Source organism: Lithobates pipiens, unplaced genomic scaffold, assembly GCF_037356315.1.
Source record: "Lithobates pipiens isolate NorthernLeopardFrog02 unplaced genomic scaffold, aLitPip1_a1.2 Scaffold_8, whole genome shotgun sequence".
In the NCBI taxonomy this organism is placed as follows: domain Eukaryota; kingdom Metazoa; phylum Chordata; class Amphibia; order Anura; family Ranidae; genus Lithobates; species Lithobates pipiens.
In genome coordinates, this window is record NW_027507903.1 from 62,171,976 (window position 1) to 62,192,627 (window position 20,652).

The following is a 20,652-nucleotide window of genomic DNA, read 5'->3' on the forward strand; positions in this document are numbered from 1 at the left end:
ATGGACTGGACTAAAAAAATTAAAGCTGATCCCCAGCTAACATCTTTTAAGTATCTACAGCAGCTGTTTTTTTCCCTTTTGAGGTCAAAGGCTTTTCATAAATGAATAAAAGCTGATCATTGTAAGCTCCCCTAACAATATTAAATGAATCGTCTCAACTAACTGCTACTTTTGCTGGACAGTGTGGTCTGCTAAAGGTAGTTGAAAAACAGACTTACTGGCTGGATCACCAGGTGAAAAGAATGGATGCAGCCACCACATCTGAGAATTGGTAAGCTGCAATATAATACACTTTTTTTTTTTTAGATTTAATACTGTTTTAATGGTGTATGACTTGAGAAGAAAAGACCACAATGTTATTATTAAATAGGGCATTTTATTTGTCCTATTTAATTATCTTGGTTAGCGTGTAGGCCAATAAGAATCTATACATGGATGTTAGCAACCATAAAGGTTGACAATTTACCCATACACTGAAGTCTGTACAAAATGCAATAGGGTCTCTGGGCAAAATCCAGGAATTGACAAACATACATATATATATATTTATATATAATTTCATTAATAAATAATAGTAAACAACATTACAAAATATTTTTTTATAAAATAATAAATAATTATATAAACATATATTAAAAATATATTTTAAAAAACACAGTAATAAACACAAACTATAAAGCTATAAATAATCTACTACCTAAATAATAATGAAAATTCACATTATTCAACTGAACCTATTATCGGTGTGTGAGAAAAATTAAAGCTGAATATCAGGCAGATATAAAGTCACAGATTAATGCAGTTCTGTATTCATTAATACATCCCTACATTTTTTATTTAAAAGCATGCAGTTCTATTTGGACTTGTATCAGCCTCTTGCAATTCCCATGCAGCAACACAGGTCTGTTGGTAGGTGTACTTGGGTGCCAATTAGAATGACTGTCCATGTTCACAACCATTTAGTGACCCTCAACATAGGCAAAAGCATCTTAGTGCATGGCACCCAGCAATGTTTTAGTTGTCTCTTCACATGAGAACACAGCCAACCGCTGAGATGTGCCATGAGCCGTACTGTGTGCATAGCAGACTGTGTTTACTGTACAGATAATGACAAGCTGTATTCATAGGCTTATAAACACCTAAAAGGTCAGATGACACTGAGGATGTGAATCTATTAACCACTTTCAGACCGGACCATTTTGCTGGTAAATGACCAGAGGTCTTTTTACACTTTGGCACTGCGCTGCTTTAACTGGTAATTGCGCGGTCATGCAATGTTGTACCCAAACAAAATTTGCGTCCTTTTCTTCCCACAAATAGAGCTTTCTTTTGATGGTATTTGATTGCCTCTGCGATTTTTATTTTTTGCGATATAAACGTAAAAAGACCGCAAATTTTGAAAAAAAATGATATTTTCTACTTTTTGTTATTAGAAAAATCCAATAAACTCAATTTTAGTCATACATTTAGGCCAAAATGTATTCAGCCACATGTCTTTGGTAAAAAAAAAGTCAATAATTGTATATTTATTGGTTTGCGCAAAAGTTGTCACATCTACAAACTAAGGTACGTTTTCTGGAATTTACGCAGCTTTTAGTTTACGACTGCCTATCTCATTTCTTGAGGTGCTAAAATGGCAGGGCAGTACAAAACCCCCCCAAATGACCCCATTTTGGAAAGTAGACCCCCTAAGGAAATTGATAAGAGGCATGTTGAGCCCATTGAATATTTTATTTTTTTGCCTCAAGCGATTGAATAATGACAAAAAAAAAATTTTTTTTTTTTTTTTACACAAAGTTGTCACTAAATGATATATTGCTCACACATGCTATGGGCGTATGTGAAATGACACCCCAAAATAAATTCTGCTGCTTCTCCTGAGTACGGGGATACCACATATGTGGGACTTTTTGGGAGCCTAGCCGCGTACGGGGCCCCGAAAACCAAGCACCGCCTTCAGGCTTTCTAAGGGCGTAAATTTTTGAGTTCACTTCTCACTACCTATTACAGTTTTGAAGGCCATAAAATGCCAAGATGGCACAAAACCCCCACAAATGACCCCATTTTAGAAAGTAGACACCCCAAGCTATTTGCTGAGAGGCATGTTGAGTTCATGGAATATTTTATATTTTGCCACAAGTTGCGGGAAAATTACAAACTTTTTTTTTTTTTTTTTTTTTTTCACAAAGTTGTCACTAAATGATATATTGCTCACACATGCCATGGGCATATGTGAAATGACACCCCAAAATAAATTCTGCTGCTTCTCCTGAGTACGGGGATACCACATATGTGGGACTTTTTGGGAGCCTAGCCGCGTACGGGGCCCCGAAAACCAAGCACCGCCTTCAGGCTTTCTAAGGGCGTAAATATTTGACTTCACTCCTCACTACCTATTACAGTTTTGAAGGCCATAAAATGCCAAGATGGCACAAAACCCCCACAAATGACCCCATTTTAGAAAGTAGACACCCCAAGCTATTTGCTGAGAGGCATGTTGAGTCCATGGAATATTTTATATTTTGCCACAAGTTGCGGGAAAATTACAAACTTTTTTTTTTTTTTTTTTTTTTTCACAAAGTTGTCACTAAATGATATATTGCTCACGCATGCCATGGGCATATGTGAAATGACACCCCAAAATAAATTCTGCTGCTTCTCCTGAGTACGGGGATACCACATATGTGGGACTTTTTGGGAGCCTAGCCGCGTACGGGGCCCCGAAAACCAAGCACCGCCTTCAGGCTTTCTAAGGGCGTTACAGTTTTGAAGGCCATAAAATGCCAAGATGGCACAAACCCCCCCCAAATGACCCCATTTTGGAAAGTAGACACCCCTAAATTTAGGGGTACACTAGTGAGACTAGGTAATAAATGGCGGGTGCCCTGAAACTATAAAAAAATAACTAACCAACCAGCGTCACCTGTAACAGTTATATGGTGATCACTGGTGAAAGGGTTAACTAGGGGGCAATCAGGGGGCTTTATGCGGTAGTATATGGGGGTCCCTGGCGCTATAAAAAGCTGCGGCGAACCTAAATACCTACTTGCCTAACTAGCGTCACCTGTGACACTAATACAGCGATCAGAAAAACGATCGCTTATTAGGCTGGGTTCACACTGGAGCGATGCGGGAACGCCACGAATGCGCGGCGGGTTCCCGCATCGCATGCCTCCCGGCGGCAGTTCACACTGCCCTATGCGAACTGCTGGGAGTGTCAGTGAAATGTTACTGACACCCCCAGATCAGTTCGCATATCGCAGTGCGATCTGCAAACTCGGATCGCATGGTGTGAACACCCATGCGATCCGATTCTGCTGCGGGCCAAAAAAAGGGTCCCGTGCGAATTTGCGGCGGGTGCGGCGGGTGTGGCGGGTGCGGCGAATGGCTGAACTCGAATCGCACAGAGATCGGATGTGATTTGCACTGCAGTGCGAATCACATCCGTTCTCAAACCGCTGCAATCTGAACCCAGCCTTAGTGACACTGGCGACGGGGGGTGATCACGGGGTTAAACCTTTATTGGGGGGGTTAGGGGGGTACCTTAGAACTAAAGGGGGCTAACCCTAACTGCCCTAACAGTTATTAGTCACAAATGACACCCGCCGGGTGATCAGGGGGTTAAACCTTTATTAGGTAATAAATGGCGGGTGCCCTGAAACTATAAAAAAATAACTAACCAACCAGCGTCACCTGTAACAGTTATATGGTGATCACTGGTGAAAGGGTTAACTAGGGGGCAATCAGGGGGCTTTATGCGGTAGTATATGGGGGTCCCTGGCGCTATAAAAAGCTGCGGCGAACCTAAATACCTACCTGCCTAACTAGCGTCACCTGGGACACTAATACGGCGATCAGAAAAATGATCGCTTATTAGGCTGGGTTCACACTGGAGCGATGCGGAAACGCCGCGAATCCGCGGCGGGTTCCCGCATCGCATGCCTCCCGGCGGCAGTTCACACTGCCCTATGCGAACTGCTGGGAGTGTCAGTGAAATGTTACTGACACCCCCAGATCAGTTCGCATATCGCAGTGCGATCTGCAAACTCGGATCGCATGGTGTGAACACCCATGCGATCCGATTCTGCTGCGGGCCAAAAAAAGGGTCCCGTGCGAATTTGCGGCGGGTGCGGCGGGTGTGGCGGGTGCGGCGGGTGCGGCGAATGGCTGAACTCGAATCGCACAGAGATCGGATGTGATTTGCACTGCAGTGCGGTGCGAATCACATTCGTTCTCATAAACCGCTGCAATGTGAACCCAGCCTTAGTGACACTGGCGACGGGGGGTGATCACGGGGTTAAACCTTTATTGGGGGGGTTAGGGGGGTACATTAGAACTAAAGGGGGCTAACTCTAACTGCCCTAACAGTTATTACAGTCACAAATGACACCAATGCAAAAAAAAAAAAAAAAAAAAAAAAAATGACATTGGTGTCACTGTGACTGGGGGGCAGGGGTAATTGGGGGGGTGATCGGGGGGTAAAGGGGGGGTGTGAGTGTGCCTGGCATGTTCTACTGTGTGTGGGATGTGTTGGTGCAACTCACTGATCCGCTCTCCTCCGTGTCGGAACGAAAAATACCGACACGGAGGAGAGAATACATCACTTCCTCTCCTGTGTTTACATTACAGGAGAGGAAGTGATGTCACCGGGGATTTCTATTCGTCGGGAGCGATCGCGAGGGGGTGGCCATGAATGAATGGCCGTCCCCTCGTCCGGGATCGCTCCCGAACGAAAACCGACCGCCGCAGGCACCGGGCGGGGGCCCGATCGGGCCCCCGACCCGCGGGAGGCAAATCACGTACATGTACGTGCTTATGCCTGCCCGTGCCATTCTGCCGACGTACATCGGCGTTAGGCGGTCGGCAAGTGGTTAAGGAACTTTTAATCAATTTTCTGGAAAAAAAAACCTTCTGCATCCAATCACCCCCCTAATCACCCCTTAAGTCAGCAAAAAAAAAAAAATAAGCATACACATACTTAAAGCGGGAGTCCGCCGTTTTTTTTTTTTTGAAAAGCCAGCAGCTACAAATACTGCAGCTGCTGACTTTTAAAATAATGACACTTACCCACCCAGCGCGCCCGCGATGTTGGCACCCGAAGCCGATCTCTCGATCATCTCTCGGGTGCTGCCGCTGCCATCTTGGGTATGGGAATCAGGAAGTGGAGCCTTTCGGCTTCATTTCCCGGTTCCCTACTGGGCATGCGCGAGTCGCGCTGCGCAATAAGGATGGTCCCCGCTGTCTCTGGGATCCGTGTGTTTCCCAGCAGGCAGCGGGGGACCTTCGGAAAGGGGCGTAGATTCTGCAAAAGGGGCGTACCTTCTGCAGAATCTATGCCAGAAGTGGGTGCAGATACCTGTACTGTACAGGTACCTGCACCCCCCTCCCCCCTGAAAGGTGCCAATTGTGGCGCCGGAGGGGGGGAGGGTTCCAATGAGCGGAAGGTCCACTTTAGGGTGGACCTACGCTTTAAAGTGATTGTAAGTTTTTTTGTTAAAAATAACAAACATGTTATACTTACCTCCTCTGGTTTTGCACAGAGCAGCCTGGATCCTCCACCTCTCGGGTCCCTCACTGGCCCTCCCTCCTGTTGAATGCCCCCACAGCAAGCAGCATGCTATGGGGGCCCAAGCCGAAATGCAGCTCCCTGTGTCCATTCACACTCTGAGCTGGCCCCGCCCCCTCTCTCTCTTCTCATTGGCTCACTGAATTTGATTGACAGCACCGGGAGCCAATAGCACCGCGCTGCCGTCTCAGCCAATAGGAGGGAGAGTTTCGGGCAGCTGAGACACTCCTGCAACATCACTGGGATTGAATTATTGGGGGGCTGCTGCACACAGATGGCTTTTTTGAATGCATTAAGATAAAAGACCTTCTGACTTTACACCACATTAAAACAAAGCACTTCAAACTATCCAAAGAAAATTTATTCCAGAATGTTTTATATTTTTTTAAATTAAGAGCCCAAAATTTGTGAGTGCAGAGGTAAATAAAAATGCTAATGTAATAGATTATGATGTCAGCCTGCATTGTATCTTATTATGTCACTTCAGTCCACTACTACAATCATTGGAAGTACCGTCTTAAAGCACTTTTTTTTAGGGAAAACAAATATACCAAATGAAGAAAAATAATAAAAGCATATACAATGGCTACACAAGCCACGTTGTTGTTGTCTATAATATTCAGTGCCATATATGGTGCAGTGGAGGCATTGTGAATATATTGGTGTACATACCGACCTCAGAAATGTCCTGCTTGTGTGATTAGCTCACTGATTTCCCCCCCAGTCTTCACTAAGATACAAGTAAAATTTTAGGCATCCTCTGCAATAGAAGTTTACATTTTTGGTGAGATACTCTGTAAGGGTTAATTACTTCTAAAAAGATGCCAACACTACAGCTTTTCTCACCAGAACACTGAAAGTGCACCGGGCAATTTTAATGAACCACGCTCTCCCATTTAAAATCAGTATTTAAAGGACATGTTCAAACAAACAGCTATATCTTCAGACCAGAAACTGGTAGGCATCAGCAACAGAATTTATTAACATTCTTGTAATGTACATTGCAGTTACTCTTTAGAACTATGTGGTGCCTAATGTGATTTTAAAATTTGAGATCTAAGTACAAGTACTAAAAACAAAAGAACAATGGCAGCTTCCAGGGTCAATAACTATATTAACATTCGATACTTGAAAACTGCAAAGCAATCTACAGTGTAATAGAGGTACCAGAACTAATGTTGAGATGTAACATGTTCAACTAACCAAGTTGTAGGGGAGCATGAGCACTCTCATATCCAAAAACATATCCAGCCCATGTGAAAGGGGTCTTACTCAGCCTTAAAAACTATATAACTATATATTTATAAAGTTGCCTTGGTCTACGTGATTAAATTTGTGATGGAACTCATAACTCATTATAATTAGTTAAGAGAAATTTTTCATGGATATGACTAGTATATGAAAACTTGAATTCAGTCAGAATCAAGAATAATCCTTATTATTACTACAGTAAACTGATATGTGTCAGACTCAGTTCACATTGCAGCAACTTGTGAGACCACAGTCACATGGCATGTGAAATCCCATGTTAGTCAATGAGAGCTGTCTTAATTAGCATTACTGAAGTCGCTCTATTGAAACTGTTTCTGTACTACTTCAAGGCGACTTCTATCCGACTTGTGCCCATAGACTTGTAGCACCCGGATGTTTAGGCAGGGTTGCTCTTAAATTTATCTGCCAAGTGATAGTTGCCATGGCCAATTGCTAGGAGATCAATTAATTTCACCCTAATTCTGGAATTGATGCACTTCTCTCTTCTGTCGCTAGGTGGCTGGGTATCTGGTGGCTTTAGATAAGAGAAAGGCATTGCGAGGACATATTAGGAATGAATGGGGTGTCTCAGCCAATGGACAGGGATTTCCTTGGGTTCCTTGGCATGCTGGGAGAACCTATTTATTTGAGTTGAGTCAGGTGATCAGGGTTCTGTGCCACCTGGACAGCTGTCTGGGTGGACGTGTGTTGTGCTCCCGCAAGCTGCTAGGCCTGAGGCTCATCCCAGGAACATCTGGCTGCTAAGGCCTATCCAGAAGCAAGAGAGCAGCATAGGGTTGGGATTGTGGCTTGCAGTCCAACCAGAAGTAAGGGTTCTGCTGACCGGAGAACCTGTCGGGGGTCGGTGGTATTGGGGAAGCTGTCGCCACTAAGAGACCGTCCACCTCATTACCAGGGACTACTGTGAGTAGCTGAAGCAAGTACCTGAGCAGTATTCTCCTCAACCGGGGACAGTGAAGAATTGGGAAACTTCAGTAGAGGTCAAGACAGGGACCCAGCCAGTAGAGGTGACTCTTGCAGAGCATTACTGTGTGCCAAGTCAGAGACTGAGCAGGCCTGTGGGGTGAAGCTTGAAGAGCGTCTGTGAGTACCAAGCTATGGACCCAGCAGGGACATGGAGGTGACACATGAGGAAAAAACTCAGTGAGAAGATTGGAAGAGCTCAGAAGATCCAATGACAGTGGATCAGCTGGTCTAAGTGATAGACTGGGAGCTCAGTTGAGTGAAGATCTAAAAAAGAGATTGTGGAGGAAGGGAAAGGGTTCATTACAACTTTGTTAGAAACTGTTCAAGATTGTTGCCATGGGAGACAGCGTTTCTACACATGCAGAAATGGTGTGCGGCTGGGTGGCTTTCCCTGCTTGGCTGTCTACTTATAGAAATCTCGGAGTGTGCTAATTAACATTGCAACTACTAAGGGGTGTCCTGACCCTAACCCTCTCTCACAGTTCTGTTCAAGAGAAAATAAATCTCTTTACATTCAAGATGTGTCTGGCGCCCATTAATCTACCTTCCATTACACCCACCATGCCTTGTAACCCACTGTACACAGAAGGATGTTAGCTGTCCCTGACTCTGAAGATCATTATTAGGGCTGGAGAGGCTCGGGACTTAGCTACAGACTTTTTTTGTCAAAAGGGCATGTGCCTCGCCGGCGGTAACGCATTGGTTCGCGAGGATAAGCGATATCTATCGTATGGAGCGGATGACGGCGGCCATGGGGGATAGGGAGGAGGATCACGATGCCCGCTGGTTGCCTTGGAATCTTTTCAGGTTTTCTGCTGAATATAAGACTTATCAGTGAGTCCAGTGGTGGAGAGTGAAGGGAAGAACTGGCTAGCGGGAACCACTGGAGTCTCCCCTCCATCCTGCCACACATAGACCGCTCTGGCCCACCTTACTCCCCTACCCCTTCCCCACTGTCTGTTTTCCTCTTGCTCTGCTCTTCCCCATTCATTCCCCTCCCCTTCCCGTTCTTCCCCTTCCCCTCCCCCCACTCTTTCCCTTCCCCTCAACTTAAGTTAAAAACTAGTGATTGTCCAGGTGTGGCCACAATATTTTCTCATCTTCCCTACCGAGGAAGGGCAACTTTTACAGATGATGCAGCCCAGGGTTCTCCCCAATGGCGACAAGGTGCAGCGCCGCAGGGGACCTCTCTGAGACGGCCGGACGGGGCCCTATCTCAGAGGAGGACTCAGACGTTAATATACCGCTGGGTTGCCAGCTGGATGGGAGAGCCGGTGTTTTGGCTGTAGGTTACTCACAGTGATAATGCTATCGCATACTATTTTTCCAATTGATCTGTTTACTGTAATATGTGTATTAATCGGTACCAAGGGAAGAGGAGTGACATGTTTTGATCAGTGTGTTTCTGTATTACCTGCAATCCATAAATAAAGATTTAAAAAAAAAAAAAAAAAAAAGGGCATGTGCAGGATTTTGTCTAGCATACTAACTATCTGCAAATTGTCGTTTGACAACCACAAGCGTAGTTACGTACTATGAGAGTATAAAGAGGAAGTTAATTTCTCAAGCGCCACCCTTTGGGCCCATTCTACTAATTTCATGTTAGTAGAAGTTTGAGCGTCGATTTGCACTTTTTTGTTAAGTTATTTTTATTTGGGTGGCAGATAGCATCTCCAATTTAATTTTTATTAAAATGTGTAGAATAATACTTGGCTGGGTGTTTTTCTTCAAATGACAGTTTGGGATTAGGCAGTTACATTAAAAACAACACAAATGGAAAATTAACAAGAGACACCAACATAATTGTATCTTTGATCTTAAAAACTCCAGGATAATGGTGTGGTGGTAACTTGCCCAAAAAATCAAACAACAATCCTCATATTAATATTATTTATATCACTAAAAAACAAATGCCTTTTAAAATACGTTTGGCAAATCCAAGGTACTGAACCTCTCTTTACAGAGTTCCACCCAGAAACAACTCGAACAATCTTACCAATTTCTATGGGAGTTTCATATTTAGGAATACGACTGACCTCGTCTATACAAACCTTATATAAACAAAACTACCCTGCCCTGTTCAAATGGCTGACAGAGGACCTAGCCAGATGGCAGATTCACCCCCCATCATGGTTTGGCAGACTACACTCAATAAGAATGAGTATTTTACCAAAGGTCTTATATTTGTTTCGCGCTATACCTGTGTCACTAGTCCGCTGTGACCTGCAAACATTTCAAAAAAAGATTCTTCAGTTTATATGGGGAGACAAGTGGCCCAGGGTGAACAAAGGTACAATGTACACTCCAAAACAGAAGGGGGGACTTGGCCTGCATGATTTAAAGAAATACTTTTAAGTGGCCCAGTTGGCCCAACTCACCAAGTTTCACTCCCAACAACCCCAGGCACTATGGATGACCATGGAATCTTACTCCTGTCATTCCAAACCAATTTCCCATATTATGTGTCTCCCAATGAAAGAGAGACCAAATATACTATGTCCTACTCTCTCCTTTCTCCTTCTCACTAGGTATTTGGGATAGACTCTAAAGAACTCAGAAATTCAAGTCACCCCACAACCCGCTAGTACCTCTATTGAGAAATAGAGATTTCACCCCGGGCCTCACTCCCCCCGCATTCGAATGGTGGACCAACAAGGGCCTAATACCGATAGCAGATCTCTGTGATCAGAAGGGTAGGCTTTCTGAAAGATCTCTGATAGAAAAATATCAAATGCCAAACACTGAACACTATAGACTCACTCAAATACTTCATTATATGCAAACCTTAGCACGCAAGGGTTATTTAGCAACAATGGCTCCCATGGAACATATGTGTCGACAATATGACAAACTCAGGGGCCATATATCTGCCATGTAAGAAACCCTAGATCTTTAGGAATGGCACTTGATAACAATGACAGCTTCTCAATCACTCACCAACACCTCCATTATAGAGGCTATAAGGTTTTATTAAGATGGTATATGGTACCGGCCAGACTGGCCACTTTTGTGCCTGGAGCCACCCTGTGGTGCTTTCAGGGGTGCGGCCAGGTGGGAACAGCATATCATATATGGTGGACATGTCCCAAAGTCAGGAGATTTTGGATCAGGGTTTAAAACTTTATATATACCCTCACCCAGATTAACCTGGAAAAGTCAGCAAAGCACGCACTCCTGGGTGGCAGGGTAGCTGAAGCCTCAAAAAAACATAGAAGGCTTCTTACATTTATATTCATATCAGCTAAAATCACAATAGCAACAAACTGGAAGTCTGCAGCCCTACCATTTGACCAACTTAAACACAAAATGTCATGGCTTATGTTAAATGAAAGACTAACAGCAATTGTACAGGATAAAATTAAGTTGTTTAACAAAGTATGGGATCCATGGATCAGTTACCTTACAAATGATCCTCGGATGATCACAAACCAGAACCCTTCTTGAATGATACGTCAAAGAGCGAGGAGCCCTCTCCCCTAAACTTTCTTCCCAACTCTACCCTCAACTAACTCTGAGCCCCTTTCTCCTTTCTTCTATGATCTACCCCTCTCTTCCTCGGCAAGACTCTGACCTGAGGAGGTCTGGATGGTGCCCCCCCCCCCCCCCGTGACCTGGGAAGCCAGACCCCCCAATAGATGGTTGGGGAGCTGGTGTTTCCCAGCAGGCGGGATGTATTCTGGGGCATATTATATAGAGCATGTTCAGGGCCACAGAATACAGAGCAATGTGTACAGTGGAGGATCCATGGTAGGATATGATATATGCACCATAAATATTAGCGTAAATAAGGTACAGTCTATACCAGGACATGATAATTGGCATTGAAAACACAAGAGGTTGATTTCTCGTGTATATTGTATGTATGATGTACTACGGATACTGTACAATGCTCAATGAGATCTTTGTTATCTGTTCTATGAAAACTTAAGGAAAAATTATTGAAACATAAAATACATTTCGCAAAACTACATCAGTATCACCAGCAAAACAGCTTTGTTATTATCCCATTAAAGAAGATGAGATTGTATGCTGCATTTCAACATTTCATCAATTATTATCTTAATTCTAGATTAAGAACATTATTTTACAAAACCAAACTCTTCCCAGTCATTCCTTGATTCCGATCATGCGCATTTTGTACTTTAGACTTTTGTGTGACGATTTCTGTACTGACCATCCGAAAATCTGAAGTTGAGTTCACATCCGACAAACATTTTATAGCATGCACATCCAGCTTTTATCTGATGGAAAAGTGAAATTGGCTGTCAAAAGAACCATATTATCAATCCGAAAATCCACAGACAGCTCATCTTGCGAATTTTCCCATCTGATTTTCATATTGTGTGTACGGGTCTTAAGTCACGGCACTTTTCAGGTTGCAGCAGTGTGTACCTAGCCTAAGGTCTAGTACACACTGTTCGATTGTTGTACGACCAAGCATCTAATTTTTGTCAAAAGTGCGTGTGCAGAATTTTTTTCTAGCATACTAACTTTTCGCAACTTGTCATCTGACAAACACGAACATAGTGACGATCTATGAGAGTATAAAAAGGAAGTTAATTTCCCAAGCGCCACCCTTTGGGCATCTTCTGCTAATTTCGTGTTGGTAGAAGTTTGGTGAGTGTTGATCCACGATTTTCAGATCGTACAAAACAAATGCGTTTTAAAATATGTTTGGTGTAACTACATGCAAAGCAGCTTCATTATTATCCCATTAAAGAAGATGAGAATGTGTGCTGCATTTTGAGATTTCATAATTTGCCACGTCACAAATGTTAATTCTTGATTACAAATGGTAGTCTACAAGACTGAACTCTTCCTGGTCGTTCCTTGATTCCGATCATGTTTGTACTTTTGACTATTGTGTGACGATTTCTGTACTGGTCAGACGTTGAGTTCATATCCGACAAATTTTATAGCCTGCACATCCAGCTTTTGTCTGACGAAAAAGTCAAATCGGCTGTCAAAAGCACCATACTAACGATCCGAAAAACTGCATTATCCCTTCTGATTTTCGTATCGTGTGTACGAGGCCTAAGGCATAGATTTGTTATGAATTAGAGCCCAGTGCTTGCAACACCCATCTGGCCCACACACAGACTGTATACCCTGCTTTAATGAGTGAATACAAAGAAAACTTGGTAATTAGCAAGTCAGATGCTTTGCTTTGGTGTGTTCTACATTTTTATTTACCAATTGTCACCTCTACTTCTATGGGTCATGTTTACATGGCTCCCAACTGTCCTTGATTTTGAGGGACTGTCCCTGATTTGCAGTAATGTCCCTCTGTCCCTCTTTGCCCCTCATTTGTCATTTTGGTCTGGTCCAGATAGCTGTATATAAAATGCACTTTTTATCTCTCAAAAAGGGTTTCCTAGTTCTAAACCTTTCATCCAATTTCTAAATTGCTGCATTTGTACATTGTAAAAGCCAATATAAAGGAATAGTAGTGGTAAAAAAAAGCCCTTGTGGATTTAATTAACCTTTTTCTTGGGTTCATTCTTCTTTAAGGATGCGTGGCAGGAGACGTGTCTATTATACGTTTGCTGGTAGGTGTTCCTCATTCCCATCTCAAAATGTTGGGAGGTATGTGTTTATACCAAAAATGAACAATAAAATAAAATAATTTGTTTTTAGACAACACCACCAACTGTGTAAATGTCCATTTATCTGTCAAATATTTTGTATTTTCCAGTTCCTGGCCGGTTATAGTTTCTGGTGCTGTGGTTTTAGTGGTCATAGCATTATTATCCCGCCTTCTTGTCATTCAGAAACCACCCAAGGATCCTTTGTTTTATGGTATGTATACCTACGAAACCTACTTATGTTTTGCTAATATTTCTTAACATAGTAAATCCAATTAATCTAGTAAATAAATGAAATAATTATATAAATTATATAAAAAGTAATATTATGGCTGTTCTTCAGACCTTGCTGATTACGGTCATTGATGCCAAGGGGTTCACCTTCCAGACACTGTTTGCTTTATGTTCAAATCACAAGAAATTATGTTGTGTCATTAGAGTCTCCGTCACGTAGCTATCATACATTCAGATACTGAAGAGTGTGCTGCTTAGGCCCCTTTCACACTGGGGCAGTGCGGGCGTTGGCGGTAAAGCGCCGCTATTTTTAGCTGCGCTTTACCGTCATTTTAGCTGCGGTCTGCGGGCACTAGCGGGGTGGTTTTAACCCCCGCTAGCGGCCGAAAAAGGGTTAAAACCGCCCGCAAAGCGCCACTGCAGCGCTGTCCCATTGATTTCAATACACCGCTCCTTCACCGCTCCAAAGATGTGGCTAGCAGGACTTTTTTTACCGTCCTGCCAGCGCACCGCTCCAGTGTGAAAGCCCTCCGGCTTTCACACTGGAGTGAAAGGGGCCGGTTTTTTCAGGCACTACACAGGTGCTATTTTTAGCGCTGTAACGCCTGAAAACCGCCCCAGTGTGAAAGGGGCCTTAGTGTTCTGTTTCAAATTTTTTATACAAAAGACATACCTGCGAGTCCCAGTCTGCATGGACAGGATGGCAACTTGCTGGCATAACAAGATGCACAGGATGTGTCACCTCACAGAGAAAACTCACAGTAGGAATCCATTTTAGTTTATTCCAGGCTGCCAGGTTACAAAAGATCTTTTCTGTAATTTTCTCAAAGGTGAATAATAATATGGGAACAAAACCTTCTGACTCCTTTTATTGAACTGTACTAACACATAAAACACAGGGTGACACACAGTAGCGTAGCAGGTATTAGCATTAGATAATAAAACAAGCAGCTGTGGCAACACACCAAGAAAAACAATGAAAATAGTACCGCTCAAATACCCCCTAAACCTATATCAGTCAGATCAGTATGTGAATAGACTGGTGCAAGACAGACAGGATTGCCTTGTCAGGTTCTAGTAGAATTCAACAACTTGGTGGCCATCTACACACCGACACCGACTCCATGTTGCATAAATGTGAATGAGATGGGTAAAAGATGGCTTCAGCTCCTGTTCTCCACTTGTAGAGAAATCTTCAGATGTATTTCACCCTTTTCAGGGCTTATTCATAGATGGCTCTATGAGTAAGCTCTGAAAAGGGTGAAACGTATAGAAGAAGTTATCTACAGGTGGAGAACAGGAGCTGAAGCCATCTTTTTGTCAGAAACTATTAAATACGGCAAAGAGGTACAGTTAAATCACACTTGTTTAATAAAAAAGTAAAAAGAACAAACTTAGTCAAAACATTAGTAAACGGAACGGATAGTCAGCCAAGCCAGAAGTCAGGGATCAATGTAGTGGAACAGCAAGCACGATCTGGAGCCAGAAGGGATGTCAGCAAAGCACGTCTTGAGCAGGATCACAGGCGATAGTTTATGTGATGTTGACCAAGGCGAAGGCAGAGAACCACTGGACTGAACAGCTTTTACCCATCTTATTTACATACAGTGCCTTGCAAAAGTATTCGGCCCCCTTGAACTTTTCAACCTTTTGCCACATGTCAGGCTTCAAACATAAAGATATAAAATTTTAATTTTTTGTGAAGAATCACCAACAAGTGGGACACAATTGTGAAGTGGAACGAAATCTATTGGATATTTTAAACTTTTTTAGCAAATAAAAAACTGAAAAGTGGTGCGTGCAAAATTATTCGGCCCCTTTACTTTCAGTGCAGCAAACTCACTCCAGAAGTTCAGCGAGGATCTCTGAATGATCCAATGTTGTCCTAAATGACTGATGGTGATAAATAGAATCCACCTGTGTGTAATCAAGTCTCTGTATAAATGCACCTGCTCTGTGATAGTCTCAGGGTTCTGTTGAAAGCGCAGAGAGCATCATGAAGACCAAGGAACACACCAGGCAGGTCCGTAATACTGTTGTGGAGAAGTTTAAAGCCGGATTTGGATACAAAAAGATTTCCCAAGCTTTAAACATCCCAAGGAGCACTGTGCAAGCGATCATTTTGAAATGGAAGGAGTATCAGACCACTGCAAATCTACCAAGACCTGGCCGTCCCTCTAAACTTTCAGCTCAGACAAGGAGAAGACTGATCATCGATGCAGCCAAGAGGCCCATGATCACTCTGGATGAACTGCAGAGAACTACAGCTGAGGTGGTATAGTCTGTCCATAGGACAACAATCAGTCGTACACTGCACAAATCTGGCCTTTATGGAAGAGTGGCAAGAAGAAAGCCATTTCTCAAAGATATCCATAAAAAGTCTCATCTAAAGTTTGCCACAAGCCACCTGGGAGACACACCAAACATGTGGAAGAAGGTGCTCTGGTCAGATGAAACCAAAATCGAACTTTTTGCCCACAATGCAAAACTATATGTTTGGCGTAAAAGCAACACAGCTCATCACCCTCAACACACCATCCCCACTGTCAAACATGGTGGTGGCAGCATCATGGTTTGGGCCTGCTTTTCTTCAACAGGGACAGGGAAGATGGTTAAAATTGAGGGCAAGATGGATGCAGCCAAATACAGGACCATTCTGGATGAAAACCTGTTGGAGTCTGCAAAAGACCTGAAACTGGGACAGAGATTTATCTTCCAACAAGACAATGATCCCAAACCTACAGCAAAATCTACAAAGGAATGGTTCACAAAGAAACGTATCCAGGTGTTAGAATGGCCAAGTCAAAGTCCAGACCCAAATCCAATCGAGAATCTGTGGAAAAAGAGCTGAAAACTGCTGTTCACAAACGCTCTCCATCCAACCTCACTGAGCTCGAGCTGTTTTGCAAGGAAAAATGGGCAAGAATTTCAGTCTCTCGATGTGCAAAACTGATAGAGACATACACCAAGTGACTTGCAGCTGTAATCGCAGCAAAAGGTGGCTCTACAAAGTATTAACGCAAGGGGGCCGAATAATTTTGCACGCCCCACTTTTCATTTTTTTATTAGTTAAAAAAGTTTCAAAAATCCAATAGATTTCGTTCCACTTCACAATTGTGTCCCACTTGTTGGTGATTCTTCACAAAAAATCAAAATGTTATATCTTTATGTTTGAAGCCTGAAATGTGGCAAAAGGTTGAAAAGTTCAAGGGGGCCGAATACTTTCGCAAGGCACTGTATACGCAACAGGGAATTGGTGTCTGTGTGCAGGCAGCCACCATTTAATTGAAGCACGCTAAGAAAACCACATTTGTTAGTGAATTGGTTGTATGTGGACATTTTAGTTGTATGCATCACTGCATGGGTGTTGTAAACACTGTGAGAGTACTCATTTTCTATATGACTGGATTTATGAGCACAACGATGCAACAGCTTATGTGTGTTATCCTTAGCAAATAATTGTTTACAGCTCTGTGTGTTACAAAACACCTTTACCCTTTGTTATAGGAAAAGGAGAGGGGGGTGGTTTTCCAGTCAGAGAGATGACACTGCTCCTTGTGATGATTACACCCTCTGTATCACTCTGCAAAGAGATTTTCCATCTTGTAGAACAGGGGTGCCCAAGAGCGAGGGCCACTTAAGCGACTTGGTAACCGGTCACGGGCCACAATGAGCAGAGCAGGCGGGTGACAGGTCCGTGCAGAGCAGACACGAACACAGCCCACTCTACTCTATGGGTCCTTCGATCCACCCTGACAGAAGGGGATTGATCCCCTTCTGTTTTTTTTTTTTTTTGCGAATCAGATTGAAGGTATGTAAAAGGACACAAATCTGCAGTTTCATAGAGGTGAATGGAGGGTCTGATTGAGTCGGACCGATTGTGTGAAAGGGGCCTTTCACACTAATGCAGCGCAGTGCACCTGTGGCTTTCCTGTGGGTTAGCTACACTTTGCCTTAGACTTCTATTATAGCTTGCAGGTGTGGTGCACTTTCTGAAAGCACACCAAACCCACGGGTAATAACAGAAGTCTATGCCTCAGTGCAGGCAACCTGAAGGTGCACTGCACCTGCGGATCAGCTTTGAAAGCAGCCCAGTAACCACTGCGCAGATATGCCCATATATACAATGCACTTTTAGTAATAAACTGACCTTCAGTAACAGTCTTCCATTCAGGTATTGCCTGCTGTTGCTGTCTCTGGCAGTTGCTGTCTCTGGCAGAGTGCATTTGGTATCACTCCGTCTGTGGCAGGAAACGGCGCTATACAGCAATCATCAGCTTATACAGCTCTGTTCCACAGCTGCTTGCTTTGCTGGCTTCATTAACAACACAGGGAATGTCGGGTCTGCAACCCATGTTCTGGGCTTGCCAATCTGCCATCCCACAGAAGGAGGTCACGGGCCACATCAGAGGGCTCCGTGGGCCACTGGTTGGGCACCCCTGTTGTAGAACAACAATCTAAGCACCAGGAAGCTGAGAGTGATCATCAGTGGGACAGGTTGAGTAGTTAACCCTTTCCATAGAGGCATGGAGGATCTCAAATATGAGGAATAATTAGAGGAACTGAATGTATTCCCTCCTGAGAAGGACATTAAGGAGGGATTTGATCAACATGTACAAATACATAAGTGGTCCATATCGCAAACTTGGTGTTGAGTTGTTCACTTTAAGGTCATCACAGAGGACAAGGGGGTAAGCTTTACATCTATAGGAAAAAAAGATTTAATCTCTAAATACGGAAAGGTTTCTTCACAGTAAGAGCTGTGAAAATGTGAATAGACTCCCTCCAGAGGTGGTTCTGGCAAGTACAGTAGATTGCTTTAAAAAAGTCTGGATTCTTTCCTAAATGTACTAACATATATAGGTAAAGTTGATCCAGAGAAAATCTGATTGCCTCTTGGGGGATCAGGAAGGAATTTTTTCCCCTGCTGTAGCAAATTGGAGAATGTGTTTCGCTGTTTTTTTTTTTTTGCCTTCCTCTGGATCAGCTCTGGGTGAAGGATTGTGTATATGGGATTGTACTAGATGGACTTGTGTCTATTTTCAACCTCAATCCACAGACTGTCACAGCACAGATCAGGAACAGGATGCATGCAGGCAAGCCAACTGACTGCCAATGTGGGATGTGACTATCCCTACACCGAGGAGCCTGGTTTAAGGCAAAGATGGAATGTAGAAGCCTGCAGATGATGGCAAAAAAAGAGCTGGACAGCAGGGGTGGCTGAGATCATGATGACCAACACACCTGGATAGGATGCCGATAGTCAGGGGTGAAAAAAACGCCAGAGAAGCCAATCCTCAAGCAGCGACTGCTGTGTATCCTTACACACTGTACAGTCTTGTATAGACCTTGTGCAAGGGATAGCAGTTGGTAAGCCTACACATTTCAGGGTCCTGCCCCTTTCTTAACATCATACCACTGTAGATGCAGATCAAGCTTATAAGCCATTGGGCAAAAAAATAAAAAATATAATAAACTAATTGTAAATTATGAAATAAAAGATCAGAGAGAGAAAAAATAATGTTAAAAACATCCATGAGAGATAAACAAGCATCCACCTTCAGCCAACACCAGCCAACTCAAAGTGCAGGGACACAAAGAGGTTAACTGAAACAATTACTAAATGATCATACAGAGAGAAAATTGTGTTGTTGGTCATGGAGATCTCTGCTGCCCCTTCTGTCCAGTGCTTTTTTGGCCATCATCTGCTGTCTTCTACATTCCATCTTTGCCTTGAACCAGGCTCCTCAGTGCGGGGATAATCACATCGCACACTGGCCATCAGGCTGCTTACCTGCTCCGGCTCACCACCACCCAGCCCGCTGTCTCCCCCAATCTATGCTGTGACAGTCTGTGGATTCCCCCTCACCTCCCCCACTGTGGGCCAAGACATACATGTAAGTTTTTGCTAATGCTTAATAAAAAAAATCTTTTAAAATTCATGGTCCACCGCCTTGGTTACTTGTTTGCAATTCTCTGTGGAACTTCCCTTGATCTTTTATATCAAGAGCTGCGGATCATACACTGGAAGTTGTGTTTTTCATTTTTAAGAAACTTTGTGAGTTAATCCTCTGCAACCTTTTTTACTGCTGTTTCTGGAGTTGACAGTTACTCATCCCTTGGAACGTTTTTGCAGCCACTTCATGTGCATGAATAATTCCTTCTAGCGGTCCATTGTGAGCGCTTGAGTAAGTGTCTAATGGCACTTTTGTTTTTAGTATTCAAATGTACAGGGCACCGCATGACTTCCAGAATCCTATGCTAGTGCGTGCGGCAGCCCTTCACTTACATGGTGTCATCATAGTACCATGCCCCCACCCAACACATTTTGTCTTTCAAGGCATTATCAGGAGTTTGGGGTTTGTGAGACCTCCCTATTGTTGTCTGTCATATATATATTATTACAGTGAGCAGGTTTAGATACATTTATTATTATTATTATTATTTAATTATATTTTATAATGTTAAGTCTGAAAGCTAGGGTCGATTTACAGTCTGTGTATTGAAAATAAGAAACAAAGAGGTACAAAATGTTTAGAAACTTACTTGTAGAATAAATGAGGATGCTATCTATTTGGGAATTGGGCCTTATGTCGCTATCCAGCAAAGAATAATTAATCATCTGATATGGATTGTCATTGTTGATCACTGTTGTAACAGAGGAGCCATTCCAAGATGACTTGCTCATTTATGCAGATATTCCATCAATATCAGATCATTTGGTAATTGTAAAGTGCATGCACAGTGTTAAGCCTCATACACACGATAGGACTTTGTACAAACTTTCCTTTGGATTTTTGTACAAAGGGCATCGGCCCTGAACTTGTATTGCATACACACAGCAGGACTTTTTCAGCCAACTTTCACCAAATCATGTGTTTTTTCTGCTCTTTACCGCCACCTTTGGTCAACTTCTGTATTGTTGTCTGATCTTTTGGATTGGTTCTGAGCATGCCTGTTTGTACTTTGTACAAAAGTCCTATGGGTTTCTGTACACACGATCAGACTTTGCTCCATCGGACTTTTGTT

At 43.1% G+C, this 20,652-nt stretch overlaps 1 protein-coding gene across 2 annotated transcripts in view; it reads left to right on the forward strand.

Moving 5' to 3' along the window:
* Positions 1-20,652, forward strand: part of TM6SF1 (transmembrane 6 superfamily member 1) — an 82,090-nt gene that overhangs the window by 3,866 nt on the left and 57,572 nt on the right. The window contains exons 2-3 of one of the 2 annotated variants that reach the window (XM_077472348.1): positions 13,316-13,390; positions 13,500-13,603. In XM_077472348.1, the coding sequence (XP_077328474.1) occupies positions 13,316-13,390; positions 13,500-13,603 (179 nt within the window). The remainder of the gene's footprint in view (positions 1-13,315; positions 13,391-13,499; positions 13,604-20,652) is intronic. The other variant, XM_077472349.1, reaches the window with a different exon arrangement.